Source organism: Epargyreus clarus, unplaced genomic scaffold (assembly GCF_041222505.1).
Source record: "Epargyreus clarus isolate Ecla_fem2 unplaced genomic scaffold, WU_Ecla_fem_2.2 ptg000029l, whole genome shotgun sequence".
Lineage (NCBI taxonomy): Eukaryota > Metazoa > Arthropoda > Insecta > Lepidoptera > Hesperiidae > Epargyreus > Epargyreus clarus.
Genome location: NW_027332235.1, coordinates 7,156,540 through 7,182,490, shown reverse-complemented (window position 1 = coordinate 7,182,490; position 25,951 = coordinate 7,156,540). Strand labels below are relative to the sequence as shown.

At 35.4% G+C, this 25,951-nt stretch overlaps 1 protein-coding gene across 1 annotated transcript; it reads right to left on the bottom strand.

Moving 5' to 3' along the window:
- Positions 1-1,658: 1,658 nt before the first annotated feature.
- On the bottom strand, positions 1,659-12,980 carry LOC140754576 (carboxypeptidase A1-like). Its single transcript, XM_073089620.1, has 7 exons — positions 12,797-12,980; positions 10,804-10,931; positions 9,099-9,259; positions 8,596-8,721; positions 4,933-5,029; positions 3,449-3,589; positions 1,659-1,892 (listed from the first exon to the last, which is right to left on the bottom strand). The coding sequence occupies exons 1-7, from the start codon at positions 12,879-12,881 to the stop codon at positions 1,659-1,661; spliced, it is 972 nt and encodes a 323-aa protein (XP_072945721.1). The 5' UTR covers positions 12,882-12,980.
- Positions 12,981-25,951: the final 12,971 nt, after the last annotated feature.

Here is a 25,951-nt window from a genome sequence, read left to right as displayed (position 1 = left end):
AGTTACTAGTTAAGAAGGATAATTCGAGACTCCATACAATTCAACATAAGAGACACATTATCACTCTTTAAAAATGAATGAAAATCATCGTGAGGAAACCTTCACACCCAAAAGGTAATCATATAAACATAAATGTATCACAGTTCGCCGTATTGATATTTGACTGAAACCACGTAAACATTAGCATTTCGTTATTAACCGCTGCCGTATTCACCGCTGATGGAACTCGCGGCGTGAAATTACGGAATTACTACGCGTGGGCCGATGCGGATAATTTACATTTCAAATGAGAATCACGCGGATTTGTAATCAGAGTTCGAGAAGTCGGATTTCAGGTGGATTTACAGAAACTTCAACGTTTCTAGATCGGTGACTAAGGAGGTATTTGTGGTTTGATGGACTTTCTCGCAATGTCCAGGATTCAAATCCCAGGTAGAAAGACAGACCCCAATTTGCTGAAGTTATGTGTATATTCGGAATTCATTATTATTTGACTAGTGAAAAAACATCGTGAAAAATATTTCATGTCTGAAATTATGTTTAAAAAAACAAGTCTACTAGTTCGTACTTGGCCAGCATGGTGACCTACAGTCGAGCGCCAAACTCTTTTTGTTTTGAACCCGTAGTAGACGATTAATAGGTTTGATATAACGAAGTACTAAACTGCCGATAACAAAGGTACTCATACGCGGCAGAATTTAACAGAATAAAATATCTTGACAATCTCTGTCTCTCTTCCTTTTGTTTTTGCTCTCTTTATCTGTTCAGTCCACGTTAGTCCACTGCTTGACATAGGCCTCTCCCAAGGCACGCCACTGAGCCCTTTGGAGTCAGTGCATTATGGATAGTCAGAAAATATGTTGCTATTAACTACGTTTAATTTAGTTTTCAAATGAAATGATATATTATTGCATTTTTTTCCTAATACGATTTTGGATATAAAACATTATTTAAAAATGTTCAGCTACCAGACAAGCTATTAGGGCAGTTTGTATAAATTATAATTTCTGAGTATTCCTAATGCCATTAATTAAAACTGTTTTAATGAGTTCTCTTTTAAATATGTCGGAGGAGATCTCTCAGATATTTCCTTTGATATTATCAGCGTATATTTTTTTCAAAAACGTATTTCGTATGTAGCTTCTTTGGCACAGTGTTTGGCAAAAACGGCAAGATGAATTTTAATATAACATGAGATGGTAAAATGGAAACAATTTTGAAATTACCTATACTTTTATTTTTTAGGTAAACTTATCACGAAATCTTTCTTAGGGCAAAATACCCTAAGGTTACTATTTGAGCAACTTAGTGATTAAGTTAAAGTTAAAACGACTGTCAAAGATTGCACGGCTACTTTTAAATAGATAATAGGAATAGATAATAGGTAATAAAATAAAAAAAGAATAGAAAAATACGTATCAATATAGATATTCACAGATAATTTTAATAAAATCAAACAAGAGTCACTTCACAGCCGCTTAAACAGCAAATTAGGCGCCCAAGCGGTAGCGACTCCTCAGTAGCTTAAGCAACAAGATGGTAGCCTAAGCTTCAAAATGATAGCCATACGCAACTGTCCCTTATGCAATAATAATAACCAATGAACGTCAGCCTAAGAAATGAGAAATCATTTCACAGAATATTTAAAGCCTTGAGAATTACATTATTCTAGCAAACTCTACTAGACCGGCATACACCTCTTTAACAGCGATCTCTATCTGCTTTGGCTCCAAGAAGTACGCTCCGATGCCTTCCCCTCTGGTCTCCAGCATGTAGGAGTGGACTACTCCTTGGCTGTACAGCCAGTCCACAGCCATCCCTGCGCCGTTCTCTCGTCCAGCTCGGTTGATGCTGCCAGTCTTGAAGGTGTGCTTGTCTACTGCGTACATGGCCTGGAAATTACAAGATTTCGTTACAATTTTCATTAGTCCAAGTATAGCAATGACGTTAGCATAAATCCTGTACTATTCAACTGCTGCGCGCTTCTTTTCATAAACAGAAGTGTGCAAATTACAACGCTGGTCAAGATAGAATATTGTGGGGAAAGATTCTCATATTTTTGAAGATTTTTAAAAATAACTTTCAGCCATGTGAGTTTACCGCTAATTCCTTTCTACCATTGGAAGGTAGTTGTAAGTGGTAAGAGTATTACATATGGCAAAAGGTTAGGTTATAAGATATTTTGAGTGGTAAGAACTGTGAGGGGAGCAACCCTGAAAAAGATTTTATTCTGAACAAATGTATTCCGCGTAGATGTGTACATGACGAATTTAGACATAGTTTCTAGCTTAGCGTATGTCTTCCATCCCTTTCATTTCTAGGATCATACAATATATGAGTTAGTTAGGAGTTACAGAAAGCATACTCGTAATTCTCAACTTGAGGGCATAATGTCACATACTTCGGCATAAATGAGTTTAGTTTCTCAATTAATTAGGTATTCTCAACACTAACGTATTGTGGTTCTGTTAGAACCCTAAGGTACCTTGAGTTACGGGATACACACTCGTAAATCTTGTAACGCTTACCATAAATCCTTTGACTAAATGTAGATTAGAACTAATCTTGGTTTGTGTAGCGTATTTAAGATGTAGATCCTTATATATAGGAGTATCAAGTAAATTAGGCTAACTGTTTGTTCCTTACATTTCCTTTGTGCTGAATACACCCTTAAGAAGTAACCACAGGTTTGAGTTGCTTCTCACTTTTACAAAGGGTACCTAAGTGTCTGAGTGTTAGTGATGTCATTGTATATACTGTAACCGTCCGCACACATGTAAGAATTCATTTACTTCTAAAGACATAGAGTGGGTCTGTCCCACTGCTGGGCAGAGTGGACGGGTTAGGCTCGTTTGACTACGCTGACCAAGGATGGATGGCCAATGGATTGGTGGACTTCACACACTCAGCCATGTAGATTTCCGCACTACGTTTGGTTCACCATTATGTATTAAAGTGTTAATTAATATCTAATACGCACATAACTTTGAAAATTCAAATTCATTTAAAATTTAAACGTTGGATCCCCCAATTGAGAGATCAAGGTTCAAAGCTTTCATTGCCATTCCTCATGGAAATTTCCAACACATTGCAAAAACATAATAAGGAAACCTCCATACCTGAGAGATTTATATAAAAAAAATCTCAATGGCATTTGAAGTCTACCAGCGCGGTGGACAATGGCCTTATCCTTCTCATTCTGAGAGGAGACCCGTACCCAGCAGTGGGACAATAATGGGTTGATGACTTGTGTTAACGTGTTATTTATATCAAACGAAGCACAATGGCACAGACACGAACACTGTTTGTCAAGGTAGAATAATATAATTGTATCTACCACGGCCATATCTGATACATTCCCGTACATAAAAATGGAGTCTTAATTCGCAAGTGCCTCGCATTGTACATTTTTTCTTTGGTTGTTATCGCTAGAATGTTTGATACTTACAGAAGCAACCGAGTTACTGACTCTGATGTGTTCTCTGATATCTGGCGTAGGCGTCGGGGTCATAGCCCAAGGAAATAAAATCTTCTTTCCATAAGAACGCACAGATATGTACGCTAAGAAATGCCGCGCGGATACCAAATCCTGGAACAAGGATGTTATCATGTAAAGGTATGCTTTCCAGTAAACCGGAATTGGGACTTTTATTTGTTTCTGTGGGAAGTTTCGTTTATCAAGTCATCGATTCAGCAAGTCGCCTCTCTAACGCAAATGTTTTACACAAAATAACGCACAGTCGTATTCTATATCTCTTTTTATGTGCTAAATTAATGTGCCGATAAGATAAGGCAATTTTCAATCAAAAATTATATCTAAAGACGCTATGAGATTATTGTAAAAAATTAACATAATTTAAATGCCAAAATCTAATTAGAAGCAATTCCTGAACTTGCATCAAAACAAACTTATTTTTAAATAAGGGAACTTCATTTAGTCTTCAATTGAAATGTTAGAAATTTATTACACAGCATCGCATAACCAAAATAAAATCGCCAAAATTGCTGGGCGGAAGCCAACCTTAAAATACATACTTAGACAAGAACACATTCATTCCATTCGAGTTAATCCTACACGGTGTCTCTTGTTTCAACTTGAGAAATTTTCAAAGCAATAAACAATACGCGATGTAGACACGAAGTGTGCTTGAGCATAAGAGTGTGATATTAGAAAAGTAATAAAACCATCCTCTTTTGAAGTATTGTGGGAAGGAACACAGAAATCATAGATAGAGACATATTTATAAATGTAAGCGAAAGTTTGAAATTGATATGATACTTTGTGGTTCGACTGTAGAAGAACCACCGCCCCATCTATTTCTAGCCTACAGCAGTATTCAACGATGTTGTATTTCTTGAAGGGTTTGGTAAAGGAGACATTTTTATCTGAAGCGTTCAAATTTATTCGTTAGAAATAATCGCATCTGTGGTCCAACTCAGACATGAATGTAATCTTACCTGGGATTGCAGATATCCCTGTGTTGCAGTAGTCATTTAGCATCAAGTGGACCGTGTGCTCATTGCTACTTCCATATAATTTAAAAAAAATCTTAAACCTTTCTATATTAAGAACGATTTGCCCGCGGCTTCGCTCGCGTTACGATGTAATATTTTCATCCCCTATTTTATCCCCTCGGGGGTAGAATTGATCAAAATCCTTTCTTAGCGGATGCTTACGTCATAACATCTATCTGCATGCCAAATTTCAGCCCGATCCGTCCAGTTGTTTGGGCTGGGCGTTGATAGATCACTATGTCAGTCAGTCACCTTTGAGTTATACATATTTAGATAAGCTAGACCAAGTAGTTGTATATCTAAGCATGCCCTTTTGTGTCAGAACACTACAGGCCGTTTCGAGAAAATAAGCCAATAACAGCCTATTTTGAAGTTAAAGTTACAATAAATGATACGAGAAATGTTAAAATGACTTACCTTGATTACCTTAGACTCAGCTTCGGAAAATGGTTCCACACCGCAATAGTTTGCGCTGCAAATACTATTGGAGCCGCCTTTTTGGCACCAAGAATAACTGAAATTAAGATGAAAATAATTTAAAAACTTTTTACAAAGAGCGCCAAAAATAGTTACAATAGGAAGTAGTGATGACGTTGCGCGCTTCATATAGTATATACTATACTATATAGTATATACGTTCGAATTGAGAAACCTCTTTTTTTTGAAGTCGGTTAAAAACAAGCTTACTAGCAGTTGTTTGTTGCTTGTTACCCAATTTCATTGTTTTTTGAAAAAAAATAAGTGATAACTTAGTAAACTAGAGGATTATAATAACAAAAAGCCTTACTGCTTAAAAATATATTTTAAGACGAATTTAACAACACCTCATATAAAAAAAACGTTAAATACGTTTAGGCTGTGTTGCTTTTCAAAAAATAAGACATAAATATGCTGGAATAACATTACCGTCCACAGTTTGGTAAAAATGGAACTATTATTAAGTTATTACTAAATTATTACTATAGGGAATAAAAAAATCTAAACAAATAACTTACTTAAATGCTTTCTTGTACTTAGTTTTTTGAAAAAAAATATAACTTACAAATGAGGCTGTTAGAACCAGAGTAGCCTAACTACAAAAACATGATTTACAATATGGAGAAAAGTAAAAGTGTATAGTCCGCTCTGAAGTTGTTGCGAGAAGGTGTAATCTTACATTTTACTATGGCGACGCGATTAATTTCTATATTCAGAGCGGACTAGGAGTTTTACGCGGTATAGTCCGCGTTTTTAAATTACGAAAATACAGATAGGTCAAAAATCATTAAAATGCAATTAAGCCACTCTGGTTCTATAATAGAATAAATCATTACAGACATACTCGGTTACGATTTTGCATGTTACAGATTCCCTCAAAATAGAAATTGGATTTGGATAGCTTCCTACGCAAGCAATCTCGGACGTGAATTGAAAAATGGTTGTATAGTAGGATGGAGTCTGACTTTTTCGTTTTGCTATCGGCTATTTCTGGTCACCAGAAAATAGATTTTCACGAAAATAGTGTCAAATATAGTATTGGATATGTGTCTCGTAAATAAATGGTATGGATACTAGAAATGCACTTAAACGAGACGTTCTAACTTGGTTTCATGTGCATTGCTACCGACATCAGGCAGGGCTCTAATTTAGTTAGTTTTTTGTTACAAATGCCAATATGCGGCAGTGCCACTTACTATCAGGTTGATTCTTCGTCTGCTACTTCTACTTTATGTATCACCATCAACCCATTATTGTCCCACTGCTAGGCACGGGTCTCCTCTCATAATGAGAAAGATTAGGCCATAGTCCATCGCGCTCGCCAAGTGCGTATTGGTAGACTTGACATACCTTTGAGATTTTTTTAAATATCTCAAGTATGCAGGTTTCCTCGCGATGTTTTCCTTTACCGTTCAAGCAAGTGATAATTAATTTCTAATACGCACATAACCTTGAAAAATTATAGATGCGTGCATGGGATGAACCTCGGACCTCATGATCGAGTTTCTTAACCAATAGGGTATCACTGCTATTTATGTATAAAAAAATAAACATTTAAAGATGGTAGAACCCTACAAAATCCAGGGATCAGGGGGTTTTATTTTAGTTTCCTTGTATAAAGCAAAATAAACTATTTCTAGAAACGTAGCAAGACTAATGTGTTTCGACCAAGCAGGTTCCACTGCCACATATATTTCTAGCGATAAATGGATCTGCGTTTCGGTGCCGTTTGGATTCTTCAGGTAGAATCTTTTCTATTCTATATGTAGTCATTGTAATTTGTAGTACCTACATATGGACGCTCATGAGCGGCAGTGACCATTATCATCATGTGAACTGTAAGTTCTTAAATATGATTGGTCGTAAAATGCCATTCTAGGTTTATACTAAAAACAACATAACATCTTATTTTTCTTTAGAAAGTTTGTTATTCCATCACTATGACGTCACACTAATTTCGAAATTAAAACAATCGTCAGCATAATTAACAAGGCTTAAGCCAAAACCAACAAGTTGAAATTTGTTGTATTGCAATGCAATTTGTTGTAACTCGCCCTCTAAAGGGGTTGATAAATTCAGGATTTACGGGAATTAGGACGATCCCTTCATCCAAAAGTTGTGAAGTTGGACGGATCCTACACCTATTCTGCTAATTAAAATACTTTAGGACCATCAAAACGGTTGAGTCACTTTGGTATTTTGATTGCAAGACAAAGTTATAATATAATTTTGATTTGGACTCATATTAAAATTCAAATAAATCATCATTTTATATTTAGGCTAGGACCCGTGTAACAAACATTTCACCATCGCAATCTGTCGCCAAAAGAGTTCGGATTTGACCGCTGGCCAGATATCAAGGTAAATTTATAAAGATATTCTGGAAACTAAGGCAAACTACTTTTCTTAAATTACAAAGACATACATACCTGCTCGTATACTTCCTACTTAATCAAATTATTTGATTATATTGAGTGATATTATAACAGAAATACTAACAAACTTCGCCACTATGCGACCAGACAAACAGAATTAACTAATGGAACCACTCCAAATCTCTGAAGTTGACACGAAATCGTGTGTCAGTTTCCGTAGCTGTTGTTCTTGTTGAGTAAGGGTAGATGGACACGTTATACTTTTGAATGATTCTATTCGGATACATCTTTTTTGCGTTAATATTGCAAGTTTGAGGAGCAAATGAGGCAAGATGATTAATTCCGAGTATACGAGTGACAATCCTCCTGTTTCGAGGTAATCATATATCGAAATTAGAACCTTAAAGGCATAAAATAGATGCGACGATGGTGCCTAGCGAGTTTTTATTTTAATACAAGGTACGTATGAAGCGATCGTTAACCAGTGAAGAATTTATGCATTCTTATATCTTGATCATATTCTGGAGGAAGTACGCCTTTAACGCAAATACAAAATGAATAAGTGTATAAACTTCTACAGAGGTAAATATGGAACAAATCCCTTTATTCATTCGTCTTACTCATAGATTAGTAAAGATTACTCACGCCTAACAAGAAAATGTACCCAGTTTTGAGAATTGAAATAGTTGCGTAAAAAAGTTTTGACACGTCTCCGTGCTAAAATATCCCTAAAATATTTTAAACAATTATTTATTTATTATGTAAATTCATGTAAATTACGCAGTATTAGTTATTTATTCGTAAATTTTCTCTAAAAATGTTTTTATTTGTCAAGAATTCAAAAAAAGAACTTACGATAATAAGCCATTTGTGGCTTCATTCAATTTCAAGGCGGCGAAGTATCTTTACTAATCTATGGTCTTACTATAACATTGAGGTGAAAAATTGAATATGTTCTAGCGTCCTAATAATTTAGCAAACTCGGTCTTCATGTTTATATTACCTAGGTTTTGGGTGGTGCGAATACGTCTACGTGTTACTTTGCTGTGGGGAGAACGTTAGTTTATTAGGAACTTAGTTAGAGCATACCGATACACCATCCAACAGAAATAAAAAGAAAAACATAAAGAGAGACAAAAAGAAAGATACAATACAATTCACAGTAAAAGTACTTAGTACTTATCGATTTTATGCAGGGAAATTAAAAATATTGAGATGTTACAATTACCCAAAGTTTCTGTTGATATCTACGCCATCACAAGGGCCGCTAAAATATCGTCTATTCTTTCTCCAAAGGCGGTCTTTGGTCATGCTGAATATGTAGCCATCTGGGTTCAGAACAGGTATTATATACCTGGGAAAAAACACTGGTAATTGTACTTTGTTGGGCATGACCACTATGCTGAAGGACAGAACCCTTTGTGGTTCGACTCCGGCGGCACGACCGCCACACCAATTTCTACCTAATAACAGCAGTGTGAAGCGCTGTTATTTGTTAGAAATGATTATTGTTATGGTTTGGGTGTGGTTTGAGACATACTTTTCCGGGGCGTTTCAGCTTAGTCCTCAGAAGTAGCGGCGCACATGTGGCCGACCTCAAATAGGAATCTAATCTGGGGTTGATTACAGATGCCAATGAGCGGCAGTAGACGTTTACCATCAGGTGGACTGCAAGCTCGTCTGCTACTCCAAAAATAGAATTCGAAAAGTAATAAGATAACAAATGCTTACCAATCATTGTTAGTGATGAAAGGGGGTTGCTTACTGTAGTTCCTTGCTATGGCGTCTATGAAATAAAGTACAGAAACCACTGAGGTCCACTCCCGAGCATGCATTCCTCCGTCGATGAGAATCGCTGGGTTTGAGGGATTACCATTAGACAGTTTTATCATCTGTAAAAACATTTCAACAAATAAAATCATAACTAATTTTGTAGCTACAAAATCATGTTTTGGATGCAACCGATAATATTAATGATGTCTTACTGTTGTGTACAATTCTCCTCTTATAACTGTGTGAAGCTGAGAGTATATCCAATCTCACTAGATAATAGTAAATGGACTTTATTTTTTTATAGTTTTGGTAGTCCCCCTGTACACTTAGTATGAGTTTTTAAGTTTTGACAAAAATGACTGTTTTTGTTTTTGTTTACGTATTTCCCATATATTTCCAATCAGTTATGATACAATGCGTTCGGCTGATTTGAAATGTATGGGCAAATACGTAAACAAATACCAAAACAGTCATTTTTGTAAAAACATAAAACTTATACCAAGGATACTGTTCTACTGTAGCATTACCATGAGTTGGCATGGAAACGCCACTATAGAAATGGTAAATAGAAAACTATTGTCATTTTGCTAGTGAATAACATAACTACTATCGTTACGGTATTTCTTGACAACGTCTGTCAAATTAATGACTCATGGGACCGAATTTGTATGGCAATAGATCATAATGACATTCGCTAGCGATTTGATTTCGATAGGTTTTTTACGTATCGAGTTACGTCACTACGGATTTTAGTTCTACGAGTAACCACCAGAGGCGCTGTACAATTTTTCATACATTTATTTTACGCTGTCGCTAGCGAGTAATACTTTTGTAAACTCATGGTAGTCCTACTGAACTCAATTTGATGACACTTATTTACACATGTACAAACAACGTCATATATCACTATTAACGTATCTGCCATCAACTTCAGATAGGACTCCTGTTTTTGGGCCACATATATCCATCAGTTGCAGACCACTTAACATCAGGTCCCCTGGTTGCAATGAGGAAAATTATCTCTATATTTCTCTCTCTCTTTCTCTCTATCTCTTTTGTTCCCCAGTTCCCGTTTGGTCTATTACAAAAGTTGACAAACAGCTGGAATTTACAGCGTTCCTCCATTACCCTCATTTGAGTACTCATCACCTTTATGAGACTCTGGGGAAATATCATCTCTATACCTGTTTTTGTCAAAGAGCTACATGCGCTTATGTATAAGAATAAGATTGATGTTATAATGTTTAGATACTTATACGAGGCAACCCAAATTAGTCTTTAGGTAGCAACTCATCTACGGCAGATTTTAGGTAGGACTCTTATACTAACTGACAGCGTCCGCATTTTGAAGTTGGTAGAACCCTTTGTGGTTCGACTCCGGCGGAACCACCGCCACACCTATTTCTGCCTTATAACAGCAGTGTTAAGCGCTGCTGTGTTCTGGTTTGAAGGGTGTGGTAAGGGAAACATACTTTTCTGAGGCGTTTCAGCTTAGTCCTCAGGGGTAACGGCGCATCTGTGGCCGACCTCAGGTAGGAATATCTAATCCTATCTGGGGTTGATTACAGATGTCCATGGGCGGCAGTAGCCACTTGCCATAAGGTGGACTGCATGCTCGTCTGTTACTCTTATATTATAAAAAAAAAAATTGAATGTCAATTACCTTAATATCTGTCTTATGAGCTGTTTGGCCAACGACCGACAAACTGCAACCCTTTCCGCTAGACGCAACATCAGCGAGAAAAGCGTAGATATCCTTAAGGTTAGGGTATGAGGTCCAGGATAATTTTCCTGTAATTGATTAAATATTAAATACCTAAGCTTTAATAATAATTTACAAAAGATTACATTATACAGATCAGTTACAATTTGAAAATGATTTCCAAAAAAATAAAAATAGAAGTATTGAGGGCAGAAAAGAATTAAAATTGCCTTTAACTAAGAAGATCCTCTTTAAATACAGTTCTCGTAATGTACCTTAACTTTGAAAATAATAATAAATTCTAATGACATAACTTTTGAGTCGATCCCGAAAATTCCGCCCATATAGCGCCCAAAATTCATGCTGTTATCATACCGTAATTGCACTATAGGCTTTGTTTAAGTACACCCAATTAACACCTCAGTGATACAAATAATCGATGTGCGTTCATGACAGCGTCCGCATCGTAATTAGAAGCTCAATAAATAATAACATGAATACATCGTGTTCATATTATGATTGTATTAATTCGTGTAGGAAAACATCCAAATAGCAAAATATTAATACAATGTTCTGTGTGTTACGTTGCTGTGTTCTAAGTTGTAAAAATATAGATAATATAATTTAAAGGTAGAAAACTTTGGTTAAACTTCGGCGGCACCACCGCCACACCTTTTTCTAGCTAATAACAGCAGTGTGGTAAGTGCTGCTGTCTTCTAGTTCAGGAATTGAATCCTATCTGGGGTTGATTACAGATGTCCATGGCGGCAGTAGCCACTTAGCACCAGGTGCACTGCATGCTTCTCATTTGCTACTCCCCTATTACTTAACAAAGCATTCTAACATAGTTATTTGTAAAACACTTCGATTAGAATGACAATAACTACTTGTGATCAAGTAACTGCGTACTAGTTTTTAATCTGTAATATATTAGAACTAGTTTCATCTAAGTTTCGGATAATACTAACTCATGTTACTTGTACATACAATATTTATCGAAGCTCTACAGTAGCATTACCATGAGTTGGCATAGAAACGCCACTATAGAAATGGTAAATAGAAAACTATTGTCATTTTGCTAGTGAATAACATAACTACTATCGTTACGGTATTTCTTGACAACGTCTGTCAAATTAATGACTCATGGGACCGAATTTGTATGGCAATAGATCATAATGACATTCGCTAGCGATTTGATTTCGATGGGTTTTTTACGTATCGAGTTACGTCACTACGGATTTTAGTTCTACGAGTAACCACCAGAGGCGCTGTACAATTTTTCATACATTTATTTTACGCAGTCGCTAGCGAGTAATACTTTTGTAAACTCATGGTAGTCCTACTGAAGTTATAAGAAGTATAACTTAAAACTTCGCAAATCAGGCAATAAATCTATCAGCAAAATTTACAGCATTAATAACAACGAAAGGTAATATAAATCATAATAATTTCAGCAGAACGAAATAATAATTTCATACCGACGAGGTCAACAAGGAAAATGATCTTAGGGATTGTCAGTCCCCTGCACGTCTTCCGTTCTTTCAAAATAATATTCCGCTGAAAGTTTACTATTATTACACTAAAACATTTAATATTTTTGTATAATTCTTAAACATATTTCGGAAACAATGAGGCTAATTTTCAAACATTATTTAGTCAAATAATATGTTTGAAAAATTAAAGTAATTATTTTTTTTTTACTTATAGTTTACCAATTTATATTCTAACATATTTTCAACAGAGAACAGCTTATTAAAATAAGAGGATAATAAAAATAAAAATAGCCCCATTTATATGGAGCGTTTATACATAAACGTACAGGTTTGGATATCATAATATTGCTTTCATAACGATTCCATTTCAATCGGTATAATTCCAATAAAGTCGAACAACAAAGGAATGACTTAATATGCAAAGAGCCAACAGGGAAATGATTCCTGAGGCTGTCAGTCACCTGCTCGTCGCCCGGTTTCATTTTTCATTAAAACCTCCTTATCGATTTTTTCTTGAACATCTTTCAATAGGACCTTATAGCTCATATTGTGGGCTTTAAGACATTCTTCCCACGATCCTGTCTTGTTTGGACTTATCAGAAAATCGATACTACTTCCATCATTCTTCCACACATCTTTACTGAAACAAAATGTGTTAAGTGTTAATTGTATTAAACGTTAGTAGAGTAAGTTTTTTACCTTATAACAGCAATTAAACGCCACTGTGTTCTGGTTTGAAGAGTGTAGTGAGGCAAAGATATTAACATGAGGCTTTCACTTTCTTTGAAGATGGTAGAGCCCTTTGTGGTTCAACTCCGGCGGCACCACCGCCACAGCTATTTCTGCCTCATAACAGCAATGTTAAAAGCTATTGTGTTCTGGTTTGAAGGGTGTGGTAAGGGAGACATAATTTTCCGAGGCGTTTCGGCTTAGTCCTCAGGGGTAGCCGCACATCTGTGACCGACCTCAGGTAGGTATATCAAATCCTATCTGGGGTTGATTACAGATGTCCATGGGTGGCAGTAGCCACTTACCATCAGGTGGACTGCATGCTCTGCTACTGCTATATTATAAAAAAATACTTAGTTCTAGGTGATACCAGGAGTGAAATCAGTTAAGTCTCTAAACCTCTTTCGTTGCCAATAAATGTTATGGCTCCATATTTGTTTACTAAAGAGATTAAATACAGCTAAAACATTAGAGCGGACATTGTCGAGTTTTTTAACCGACTTCCCAAAGGAAGAGACGGTATTATCGGATAGTTTTTATCTCTATTCACACTGACATAATCTCAGATAGACTGACATTTGAAATATATTAATGACTGAATGAATAACTTTATACCAATTGGTAATAAGTTCGAGATATATTTATCTCTTTCTTCTGTTCGGTCTATTAGTACAACATAGATGAATATAATAATAATAATAAAAAATAAAACGCTTTCTACACTCACTGCCCCACACTAGGATTCCCTGTCTCGTTGGTGCCATGGGCAAGGGCTTACACATCTAAATTAATCATTTAGATATCTGTTTGGCCGGGGATCGAACCCGGGACCCTCTGCGCGTCAGACCAGTATGGCGACCGCTCCGCCACGCGGTCGTTCGCTAGTCTTTGTTAGCTACTCCAATCAGCTAAAAAAATCATAATTCATCTGTACAATCCGAAAATTCCCTCTCATTCTTCAATTCAAACAAGGAAAACTGTACCTTCCTTATTTATTTTGTCAATAAACTCTTCAGATACATTTTTTCCTTGAATATCCACTTCCCATACTTGATGTCCTTTGTAGGACACTTCTGAAGAAAATTTAACTAAAAATAAAAATTTCCTTTTATTAATTATTTAATTCCTTATCCTACCCTGATCCCAATTTTCAATAACTTAAAAAAGTCAAATGTTGTCACAATAATACCTGTGTCTTTAGTTTTTGCAAAGTAAACCAGGTATACTACTATTCGATACTATCTATAATATTAATTAATTATAATGGCACTTGATACCAAAAAATAAAATTCCTTGAAATTTCCTATTATTTTCTGTGTCGCTTTCAAAAGTTGCTAAACAGCCTAATTTTAGAATTGGCTTAATTAAAATTAGTCTCACAGACTCAAAAAACTTTTCATCATTAGACATAAGCTTTCCTCATAAAATGTTGGGCTTTGTAAGCAAAAAAAAGACGACCTAGTTATTGTTAAAATATAAGACATTTCTTCCTTTATAAGCCAAATTAGGATCCAAAAGCTTCTAATAAAGACTAATAGAACCAAAAAGATTAAAATGAACTTACCACCAATAATAAAATTATAAAGGTAGAACCAAATCCAGATATACATTAAACCCATTTTTACCACCAACTACAGCAATGATTGAAAGCCAATACTATGATATTTTTTAATTAGATGCTTGACTACGCATTAGTTATTAACTCGAATGTTTTAATTTCAAATGCAGTTTTGTTGGTCATTTCATTTGAAATATATGCAATAGTATTGGCGAATTGCGAGTCAAACTCGCACGTGGAGGATTATTTTAAGTATTAGTTAATTTTGTTATTACCGCAGACATGGTATGCATTACCATTCTTAAAAACTTTAGTTATTACGAAAATTACCGGTTTCTTGCACTCACTTTTTTATAATACTTTTATATTTTTCGGCAATAGAGCGGCAATAGGATATAGCGGCAATAGCAATACACATTATACACTGTGAAAATTTCAAGTGTCTGTCTATTACACTTCAAGAAATAGCCCTATGACTGACGGGAAGACAGCAGAAGCTTAGTAATCGGATTCCGTTTTTACTCTTTAAATACGGATCCCTAAAAATAATCATTTTTACGTTCCTTTTTAACACGTACGTGCAAGTTATGGAATGAACTTTCTCTTAATGAAGGTACTCCGGAAACGTTAGGGCACGGAACTTTTAAAAAAGGTGCTAAAAGCCTTTTTCCAAGCCGACGATACAATGCCGATTACACTACTTTTGCAAAATAAGTAATACGCGAGGTAACCACTTTCGGTCAGGTAGCTTGACTGTCTAATTTCTACATTTAAATAAAAAAAAATGTGCCTGTAGGTTACAACTTCTCAAACTTATTTCGTATATCGCCTACTTTTAGAATAAACTAGAAACAATCAACGAAAATCTTTAAACCCTTCACTGCCCCAAAGTAGGGCTTAAGTCACTTTGAGAAACTCTGAAGTAGCACAGATTAATAAATAGTTACTACAAAGTAGGTAATATGGATACCACATATCCATGTTTCAGTTAATAACTTGTAATATATCTATGCATTCATTACAAAAAATGCTCTGAAAAATCTGAAGTGAATACCATGAACATGATTAATGACCAGGATGAGAGGCCAAATTTCACATCACATATAAATTAATACGTAAATTGGGTCAATGTGGAGCAATTTGGGGTTAAAACTCAAGTCAACGTAAAAACAGAGTTGAGTTTTAGCCCCAAAATTGAAACAAAGTGCCAACTAAATAATGTTATCGCTTTTAACAAAGTTACAAAGTTAGTAATATAGTATTACACGTACAAAACTATACAGAACTGTCAACTACAACACGCCTACAACTTCGAACGTGCTCGATAACTTACAATGGGGATAAAAAGTAACATTTGGGACATTTAAACTTTTACGCAAGGTTTAGTAGTGATAGTCTAGTGTTATATCTATATAAAAATGGATATATATATAATTATAAAACACCATGTAATTGTAAAATACAATTTGTAGAATACCACCAATACAATAAATGCCACTTTTGGAATTTATTATTATGAATATCTAGAATAGTTTCGTAGCGCAACTATCATTATCGGTTTACATGCTCGGAGTTCCAGGTTCGATCCCTTGTCAGGCAGACATCAGTAATTTATTTTATACGTACAATACCCATAATCTTGCCTGCTGTCTAAACTGTGGATTCTTAAGCGTGGGCTAAAATTTATCATAATTATCTATTGTAAAGTTGTTTCGTAAAGCCATTATTTGACCCACTACTGGGCACCGAAGAATTAGGCCGTAATCTCCATCAGCATTTACGTTTCCTTGCGATGTTTTCCTTCGTCGTTAAGCAAGTGACATTTGAAGGTGGTAGAACCCTTTGTGGTTCGACTCCGTCGGCACCACCGCTACACTTATTTCTACCTAATAACAGCAGTGTTAGGCGCCGCTGTGTTCCGTTTTGAAGGGTGTGGTAAGGGAGACAGACTTTTCTGAGGCGTTCAAGCTTAGTCCTCAGGGGTAGCGGCGCATCTGTGGCCGACCTCAGGTAGGAATATCTAATCCTATCTGGGGTTGATTACAGATGTACATGGGCGGCAGTAGCCACTTACTTTCACTTGGGCTGCATGCTCGTCTGCTATTCCTATATTATATATATATATATATATATATATTGATACGCTTAAAAATTTGAAAAATCAGAACTACGTGCCTGTGATTTGAATGTTCAACCTGTCGACTGAGCAGCACAGTTTCAATCACTAACCTGACCCATACACTCAAAGAATTAGTGAATTTTCATTAATACTTTATTGCAATAGTAGAAAGTCCGAAAAAGAGTTTTATTTTAGCGCTATCTAATTAAGAATATGATCGTAAAATAAGGCTACAAGCAATTAACTTAAGTTTACTGTAGGCCTTACCCTACAAAAGGCTCTATATGTTAATTTTATTGCATTATTTATCTCTAACTTTATTTTATATCCGAAAGAGGCAATAAACTTAATTCATTTAAACATTTACTAAGCCAGTAAGTAACTGTAATATTTCTACTTTTTTATAATATAGGAGTATCAGACAAGCACGCAATCCACCTGATGGTAAGTGGGTACTGCCAGGCGGCAGTACCCTCCCAGTATATAGGCATATAAACTCACAGCCCCACACTAGGATTCCCTGTGTCATGGGTACCATGGATACACATAGACAAATACACAAACACCCAGACCCAGAAACAGAAATCTAGATTCATCGTTTTAGACATATATCTGGCCGGGGATCGAACCGGAGACCCTCTGCGTGTCAAACCGGTATGGTGACAGCTCCGCTGCCCGGGTTGTCAATTAGACGCATGTGCCGCTAGCTGTTCGCCAAAAAACAGTGAATTATAATGCTTTGGGACTATTATTAGGCTAAGAACTCATGGGGCGTTTTTTTTTTAAACAGCTATTCCGTGTATACGTGCTATGGCGAAAGAAGAACGCAACCTCAAATTCTTGCGGACATCATGTGGAAAACATATAAGTTCTCATTAAAGTTCTTATTATAATAATTATCTAACTAAACTAAGAAAAAAACAATAGATATTACTAACCGCCATAATCCAAAAACCATCCTTAAATTTTGTACCTTTTGGTAGATAGTGACAGGTTGATAATTAATAATGGAATTTAGTTTAGCAGTGGCTTAGTCTACACTATAATAATATTATACCCGTAACTAGGAAAACTTTGTTTGTTTGTACGGTTGTAATGAATAGGCTCAAAAACTACTGGACCGATTTTAAAAATTCTTTCACCATTTTAAAGCTACATTATCTACGAGTAACATAGGCTATATTTAATTTTATATGAAATATATTGGATAAATAGATTTTGAGGCGGTACAAAGTTTGCCGCTTCAGCTAGTTTCAAATAAAACGCTCGTTTGTTACTATAATAAAAAAGCGTAAAATGAAAATCCTAAAAATGAAATATGACCATAATTCCGAATTGTCCTACTAAAAGTAAACCAAGTGTAAATCCGTTACTATTTCACCATTTATATTTTTGTGACATAACAAATGTTATTGTTATGTGATACACGATGTACACCCAATAAAAATGGCGGGCGCTATCTTATTTCAGAAAACAAAGGTAGCAATTTGTCATTATTTACGACCTCCGACAAAATATATCTTATATTTTGTTTGCACCAAAAGATATTTCTCAAATAAGGTCGTGACAAATATCTTATGGCAGTGATACCTCGGTAGAAAAAATCAACTCGTTGTAGAGGTTAATTCGGAGACAAATGTATTAGCGATTCTTAAAAATAATTCTATTATAACTTTCTTCTACATAATCCTGTATTTCGTACTCAGACCAGACTTAAACCATAACGCTTAAACCGGTAAGTTAAAAATTGATTGCTAAAAGTAATTGATAATAATAAGGCAATCATCATTTGGAGTAATCAAACAAAATACAGATAGAGATCAAAAATATTGCAACCATTGAAACGAATAATTGTTGCAGAAATTTTCTGATGAATGAATTAATGTGTCTGATGAATGGGCTGATAAATTAAATGTTCGCTGTAACAATGTTTTAATGAGGACCAATACACAGATTAATTTATCAAAGCAGCATTCGGTAGTTTTTAAAAATAGTTGCAAGGAATATCCGCCCTCGTCCTAGATACTTGACCCCGCATTATATTCGCAGGCCAAAACAATAACAATAACAGCGTGAGGATATCTGATGCCGTCCTTTGACAAATGTCCTCAATTTGTTCAGATCACTACGGGGATATCTTGCAAAGAATATGGGATTGTGTAATGGATGCAGCATACGACGAATTACGTTAATTAATTGAACGTTTGCTGCGCACAAAACCTAACCCTGTATAGTGTAATTGCCTCTTTCCAAACATCATTTGCATGTTAAAAAGCTAAAAGATCTAATAAGAAAAAAGAAAATCTGAACCCCCTTTCGCCTCCCCCTCCCTCTTCCTTCGCCTCTTTCTACAACCCTTTCCCATCGTTAAAGATTAACTGATGGACAGATGGGAATGAAATTTGGTTAACTTGGTATGTTTCTACATCGCAACTAAAGCGCTATGCGTCATATAAAAATCAACGGATATATGAGTGAAAGACATTTAGTGTGGTGAAAGGAAAACTGGTCGTCGGGGAATGGCTGCTAATAGACTTTATTGTTGTATTCTAAGTGCGGTTCCCATGAAATGTATATTGTCTCGGACTTATAATATTCGATTCGTCGACATACTAGCACACCGTAGTACTAGATTACTTAGGGAACGATCCCCACCCGATCTATATAGATCATTTAACTACTGGGTTTCTAAAGCCACCTTCAAGGATCGTCATCAGACTCTCGATATTATCTAGGATCAGAGTCCTTGCCAAAACAAATAGAACGAGACTAAACTTACAGGGTTACCTTGTTTTATTACATTGATCCTATGGGTCTGGGGTTCCATCATCGGACCAGAACCACCGGTAAAATAAAAGCTTATAAAAATGCCTAAGCCTCCTTGTATTTCAACATTCGAAATTATATTGTGATTTACTGAGAAATGTGATAATTGATTGTCAAATACTGCAGAGGATTTATTTTATAATTTGTGCCCCTACAAGTTCTAACTGAAACAACGGAACTAAACAAGAAGCTAAGCTATATTACTGAATAAATGAGAACAACACTTTACAAGGTCTAGTGGTGGTGCCTCCGAAATCGAATTTTCAAATTTCGGTTCGGTTCTACCTACTTTACTACCTTTATTTTACTTATAGAAAATCTTATAGAAAATCTATGCAATGTACACCTTCGACCTCCATAATATTGATCAGAAACATTTTTAGATCCACAGAAATACAACTCTATTTTCGTGTAGACCAACTTCTGACCTTTATATTGGTGGACAAACTAAAATATATGCCATTTAGATCACGACTAGTGTGTCCACATATTTGATAAGTAGACGCGGACATCTTTGTTCCTACTTATCATTAACTAAATTCATTACTAAGTAAATGGTCTCATCAACTTCTTTTTTCTCAACCAATATAAAATTTGTATGAAATAAACAAAAAGTTTATCAGCATTAAGCTTTTTTTTAATTTGTGTATGTCTTAAAATGTTATAACAATACATATCGACTCCTTTAAAATAACTATTTATATTTTAAGGCAGTCGTTGTAACAGTGGGTATTTTAAAAGATTTTTAGACAACAACATTTTAACACGATTTATAACGTAAATATAAGATACACAGTATACACATGTAATATTACGTACGACCTAGATCAAAATTTATTTAAAGTTCCATTTACATATTTTTTAGACAAAAAATGTATCACGTTTTATAACGTAAATATAAAATAAGCCCGTAATATCACTTACGACCTAGATCAAAATTATTTAAAGTTTCCTTTCATATATTTTTATCAACCCCGGACATACAAACCGTTTTGGCAAATATGGATAACGATAAAATTACACTTTATATTTTTCACAAATTGGGGAACATTTTCCTCTTTCTTAAAGTGGCACTTAATATTAATGCCAACGATATTTTCCATATTAACTGGGAAAGTCCCGCAGATATTGGTCCATCTGGTAAAACGAGTCGGCCGAAGTAATTTTTGGATGGGATATTATTGGTCAAATGACCTACATTCAATTCCAGACTTTGTTATTACTGTCTCAAGGGGTATATAGGTTTGTATGACATAATTGTTTGATTTACTTGGACTTACTTTTAGAGATTTTACTTTTACAATAATGACTATTATGAGTCTAGGGTAACATGAGTTACTTAAGTAAAGAGTAACATGGTATGTTAAGGCAAATACAATGTTATTTTGGAAATGCAAAGCTCACATCAGACGAAGTGATTATAACTAAGAGAAGTTGTGCTTCGCTAATCTCAGTTCTGAACTTTTATATCTTATTCTTATTCACATGGTAACGCGAAGGTTTACGAGGATGGATGGGTGTTTGTTATTCTTTCACACAGAAACTATTGATCGATTTTAGATAAAATTTGGTACAAAAATAGTTTAGGGCCTGGTTTAACTTATATAGATATAATACGTTCTACTTTGGTTAGCGATGCCTACCCAGATGTCGCGGATAAACGTTAGTGTTATGGACCGAACGATGATTGGGTTATAAGCACGAAAAGATTTAGAAAGCAATATTTAAGGAAATTTATTAGCGACTACAAATATAACTTGACAAGGCTCTTTGACAACTCAAAACTATTATGAAAATACCTAACAATCTTAGATGAAATATAAATACATAATATAATAACATATTGCATACTACATTTAGTATGCAATATGTTATTATAGAATAAGAACATAAAATAACTATGTTATTGTATCCAATATTTCTTTCCATCTGTTACAGACTCCACGTAGGATTCCTATTAATTATTTGTCATTAAAGTGTATGTGCTTGCCATTTTATTTGCAAAGGTTCAGTTAAAGGATCAAGAAACAAACGAGCGATTTAGATATTCAACGATTCTGCAAGTCCTACGTAAACAGACAACCCCCTTCCGAACTCAGTTGCTTATTATTCCAAGGACAAAATAGTCGAACTGCAAAGACCCTCATATTGCTTACGTCAGCAAGGATCGAATCTCGGACCCCTCGTTTAAGTACGTGTGCATCTGGTCCATGTCTTGATATTACGTGAGATTTCAAAGATTACAAAGATTTGAAAGATTTATTGATCATTATATACCTATATACATACAAGCAAACTTAATATCGTAAACAGCTGCTATAGTTATAAAACTGTGTTGCAGCTATTTACGCCCACCTTCGGACACAGGAGAAGTACATATATACTAGTAACATTTAATGACTACGTGAATTTATACAATTCTATAACAATATAATCCATATTAAACAAATATTAATATATGTGTAAAAAAAAATACTTTGTAGTAAAAAATAAATAAATAAACAAAATAAAATAAAATAAATATAAAGAAAAGGTGTGAATGTGTTGTGTAGGTGTGTGTGTTAGTGTGTGTATGTGTGTGTGTGTGTATGCGAACAAATATATATCTTGTGTGTAACATATTGTTAGAATCAAGTCACAATAAGTTCAGTCTGGTCGTATGTAAGATTTTGTAGATAGTCTGTATTTAAGTTCCTGCGTTCCCGGTATGAAAGTGGATAAATATTTAATTCTTATGATTAAGATGTATTTTATCCACATTACATGAAAACTTTAAGGTTAGTACTTTACTGAATGATACTCTTTAAAGATTGACATAATATAATGTCATGATCGTAAAATCTTTAAGGCTTGCATCGCATCTGTGACTAGCTTCAGGTAGATCCTCTGTAAAGTACAAGTGATATGGAGTTGGGTACAGCAATAGTAATTTCATTGTTTCTCGTATGCATACGTGCATGGCCTACAAGTACAATGTTAAAGTTATTTATGACTTCGTCACTATCAAAAACTGTTAACCACAGAAAAAACTTAAGAAAAAGTTCCAGTAAATGACTGAAATGAAAACAGCTTAATAAAGAAGACGAGAGGAAAAATAACTTAATGAAGAAAGTTAGAACTAATATTGTTAAATTGGGATTTTAATAAAGAACACCCCAGCTTCATGGATTAAAACACCGACGTCTCTTCATTATTGCAACTAGTGTCGACTACAGAATGAAAGCAAAACTGAAAATTTAAAAGGCAAAATCCCTCAGGTAAGAAACTATGGGACGGCTAATCTGGAAAGATGAGACTTATTATGGATCGACAATGGCTTAACGGGTAGCAAACGGTAGCCGCTAGCAGGAAATTAGAATCTTATACATATTGTGATAAAAATGTTTGTGTATTCGGTTTTTTTTGTTTTTCACCCGACTGCAGAGAGTAGTTTTGTTAAGACATCTTGTAGCCCAGATAGTTTGACAGATTCATATGAAAGGTCATTGGAATCGTCTAAATTATGTGATTATATCCTTTGGCCCCTTAAGGGTCGATTTTAAATCTCATTTTTGGTGCGTATTTAAGTTGTAATAAATAAGAAACTCAAGTGAAAATATAAAGTTTTTAGATTAAATATCATATCTATTATTATCAGTGTAAGTGAAATTTTGTTAATTAAAAATATACTTTTAACAGCGTAAATAAGCAATGTCTTCATTCATATCCCTTTAACACAGACAATACCATAGACAAGTAAACATACATTTAGATCTAGGGTAAATAAGGTAATTCAAAGTTCAGATAATTGCCTATCCAGGGAGAGATACACACAAATGTGGCATATGAAAACAAATAAATCTATCTAATATACCAATTACTACGAGAATACATCGCTTCTGATTTCGCTACGATGCAATTAAACGACAGTAAATTCGCTGTTTGGTTTCGACTCTGAGATGTATCTTGCTTTACTTTATCTAATTATATTTAGGTATATAGAATTATCTACGCTACAACTCTTAATTAAACTGGATACCTTAGATACTGGATACCTGGATACTGATTACAATAAATTGTTAAACGAATGTTAAATATAAACTAAAAATGGACTTATTTACAAAATATATACAAGAAAATTATAAATAAAATAAGCCGTCTAAAATTGCCGTGTGAGGCATGGTTCCCAAAACGCTGGCGGCGTTTCCTTGCTGCACGGCAAGACTTAATCTTTGTGCAAAATAGCCGCCAGCTTTTTGGTCACCGGAAGCAGTGACAAGTTTGGTCGACATATCTGACATGAACTTTTTCATGTCAGATGACCATGGACCCATTGTCTCTAAAGCAAGCGCCGCAAACAAGTAATTGTCTAATAAATTACTATATTTACGACGCTTGAGAGTCTGGGCATGGTCGGCTGCAGCCCCCGCTTTCACTGAAGTATTAGCTAGGTGAGAGGGGGCTAAGGTATCAACGCACGTTGCGTCCCATATCAGGGGTCGTCCGAGACTCCATGGAACTAGAGTGATTCCATCAGGTCTCTTGCCATCGTCTCTAAAAAGACCTAGGGGTTCTAAAGTCGCTGGTATAGAGACGGTAGCAAGAGCCCGACGAATCAAACTGTTCAGAGTCCCGTGACGATATAGCCTGCCGGCACTCCTGATACAGGACAAGCCATGTCGACCCAACGTGTCCACCTCCTGCCCACACGGACAAAAGTGGGACTCCCAAATCTTGGCACCGAGCCGGAGACCTATAGAAATGCGTAACGTTATAGGATCCAGCACGGTGCCAATATTGTTGGAAGGGAGCGCGTGTAGCCAATGTCCTGATTCACTTTGGGCAACAGCTAATAAACGGGCCCTATTAGAGTTGTCAGAACATTGTTCCAGAAGACAGGCAAAAACAGACTTAAGAGCCGGTGTATCCCAAACGGATTGCTTGGTTTTATCTGACATAGATATATCCTCAGCCGGAAAGCAACCACTCCAGGCCTCCTCAGCCTCTGGCATGTACGTCACCCGAACATCATCCAAATTAGAGTTTAATATATCGGAGATGAGGGCGATCGTACTATGACAAGAGGCCAAGAAAGCCAGAAGCGCCAAACTTTCCGTGGTGCGGACACCTATGCCACCAAACCTAACCGGAAGAGTTGCCTGCATCCAGGAACGATCATCAAATTTTAAATTTAGAATTTTGGATAAGCAATTTTGTAAAAGCGTATCTAATATGTGAGTGACAGATGGGAATTTCCAAAAAGGACAACAACGAAGTAAGTACAAGAATTTTGGTGCGAATAAACAAAGGCGCAAAATGTACATAGCCATATGTGGTTTTAAATCAAAAAGTCGCTCCGAAATATTTTCAAAATTATGTAATTTTGAATTTACAATAAACGAATTAATTTAATAACTACTACCTTTTCCGGATAATAATAGATTTATTTCGGGCGGATTTCTTTTACAAGTGACGGCTTGATAGTTAGATGGACTGAATGGAGGTAGAAGAATCAGTTTTATTAGGCGTTGGTGTATCCCGCCGGTACGAGACTTAGCCGAGGTATACCAACTTAGTCCTCATGGATAGCAACGCATTTTTAGCCAAGATCCAGTAGGACTCTAAACTTATCTGGGATTGATTAGAGATATCCATGGGCAGGAATGGCCGCTAACCATCAGATGGGCTGCATTCTCGTTATCTATTTCTATAATATAAAATACTAGGTAATATCATTTATTCTTCGAAAAGGACGTCGGTAACTAGAATTTGTAATTAATTTATAATGAGGAAAGTACGAAACTCCGGACAAAACTACGGGTTTCATTCATATATAGTCCCCTGCATGGAGACTGTTATTCCGAGATCGAACATACATTTTGCGATGCAATTACTACGATCCATTAGCAGATGTTTGTGTTCTACTCCGAACTAATTGCAATCTACGTTTGATCTACGGAGTAGCTGCATGAGATTAAATCCTCAATTATTCAAAGGAAAAGAAAAGCACTACGAAAAGTACCTTAAATTTTCTTATCAAGTATTTACCACTCAAAGCTAATTAAGCCATTATTAATGTGTTTACTTGGGACACATTAATAATTAAACCAGTCTATTATATAAGACAGTTCTATAATACTCGTATATAGGTAACTTATTTCAAACGCTTCTGCGGGATTTTCAAAAGCTTGTTCTCCATTGTTCACAAGAGAGTCGAGCAAGATTATCAGATTTTGTTTTTACTTTTACATGATCCCTGATATGCAAGTTCATAAGCGGAATTACATACAATTTACAGGAATATTTTAATCACAGTAACAGTATCTATCCTAAAATGATTTCAACTTGAAACATTAAGAACAATACATAAATTAAACTGTTGCAAGGTTTATCATAATTGCAATA

Coding starts and splice junctions, on each gene's coding strand:
- LOC140754576 (XM_073089620.1), bottom strand. CDS start 12,881: ATGAGCTATAAGGTCCTATTGAAAGATGTTCAAGAAAAAATCGATAAG. Junction 10,932..12,796: donor TGAAACCGGGCGACGAGCAG/GTGACTGACAGC, acceptor AATCAATTACAG/GAAAATTATCCTGGACCTCA. Junction 8,722..9,098: donor TTCATCACTAACAATGATTG/GTAAGCATTTGT, acceptor GTTTTTTCCCAG/GTATATAATACCTGTTCTGA.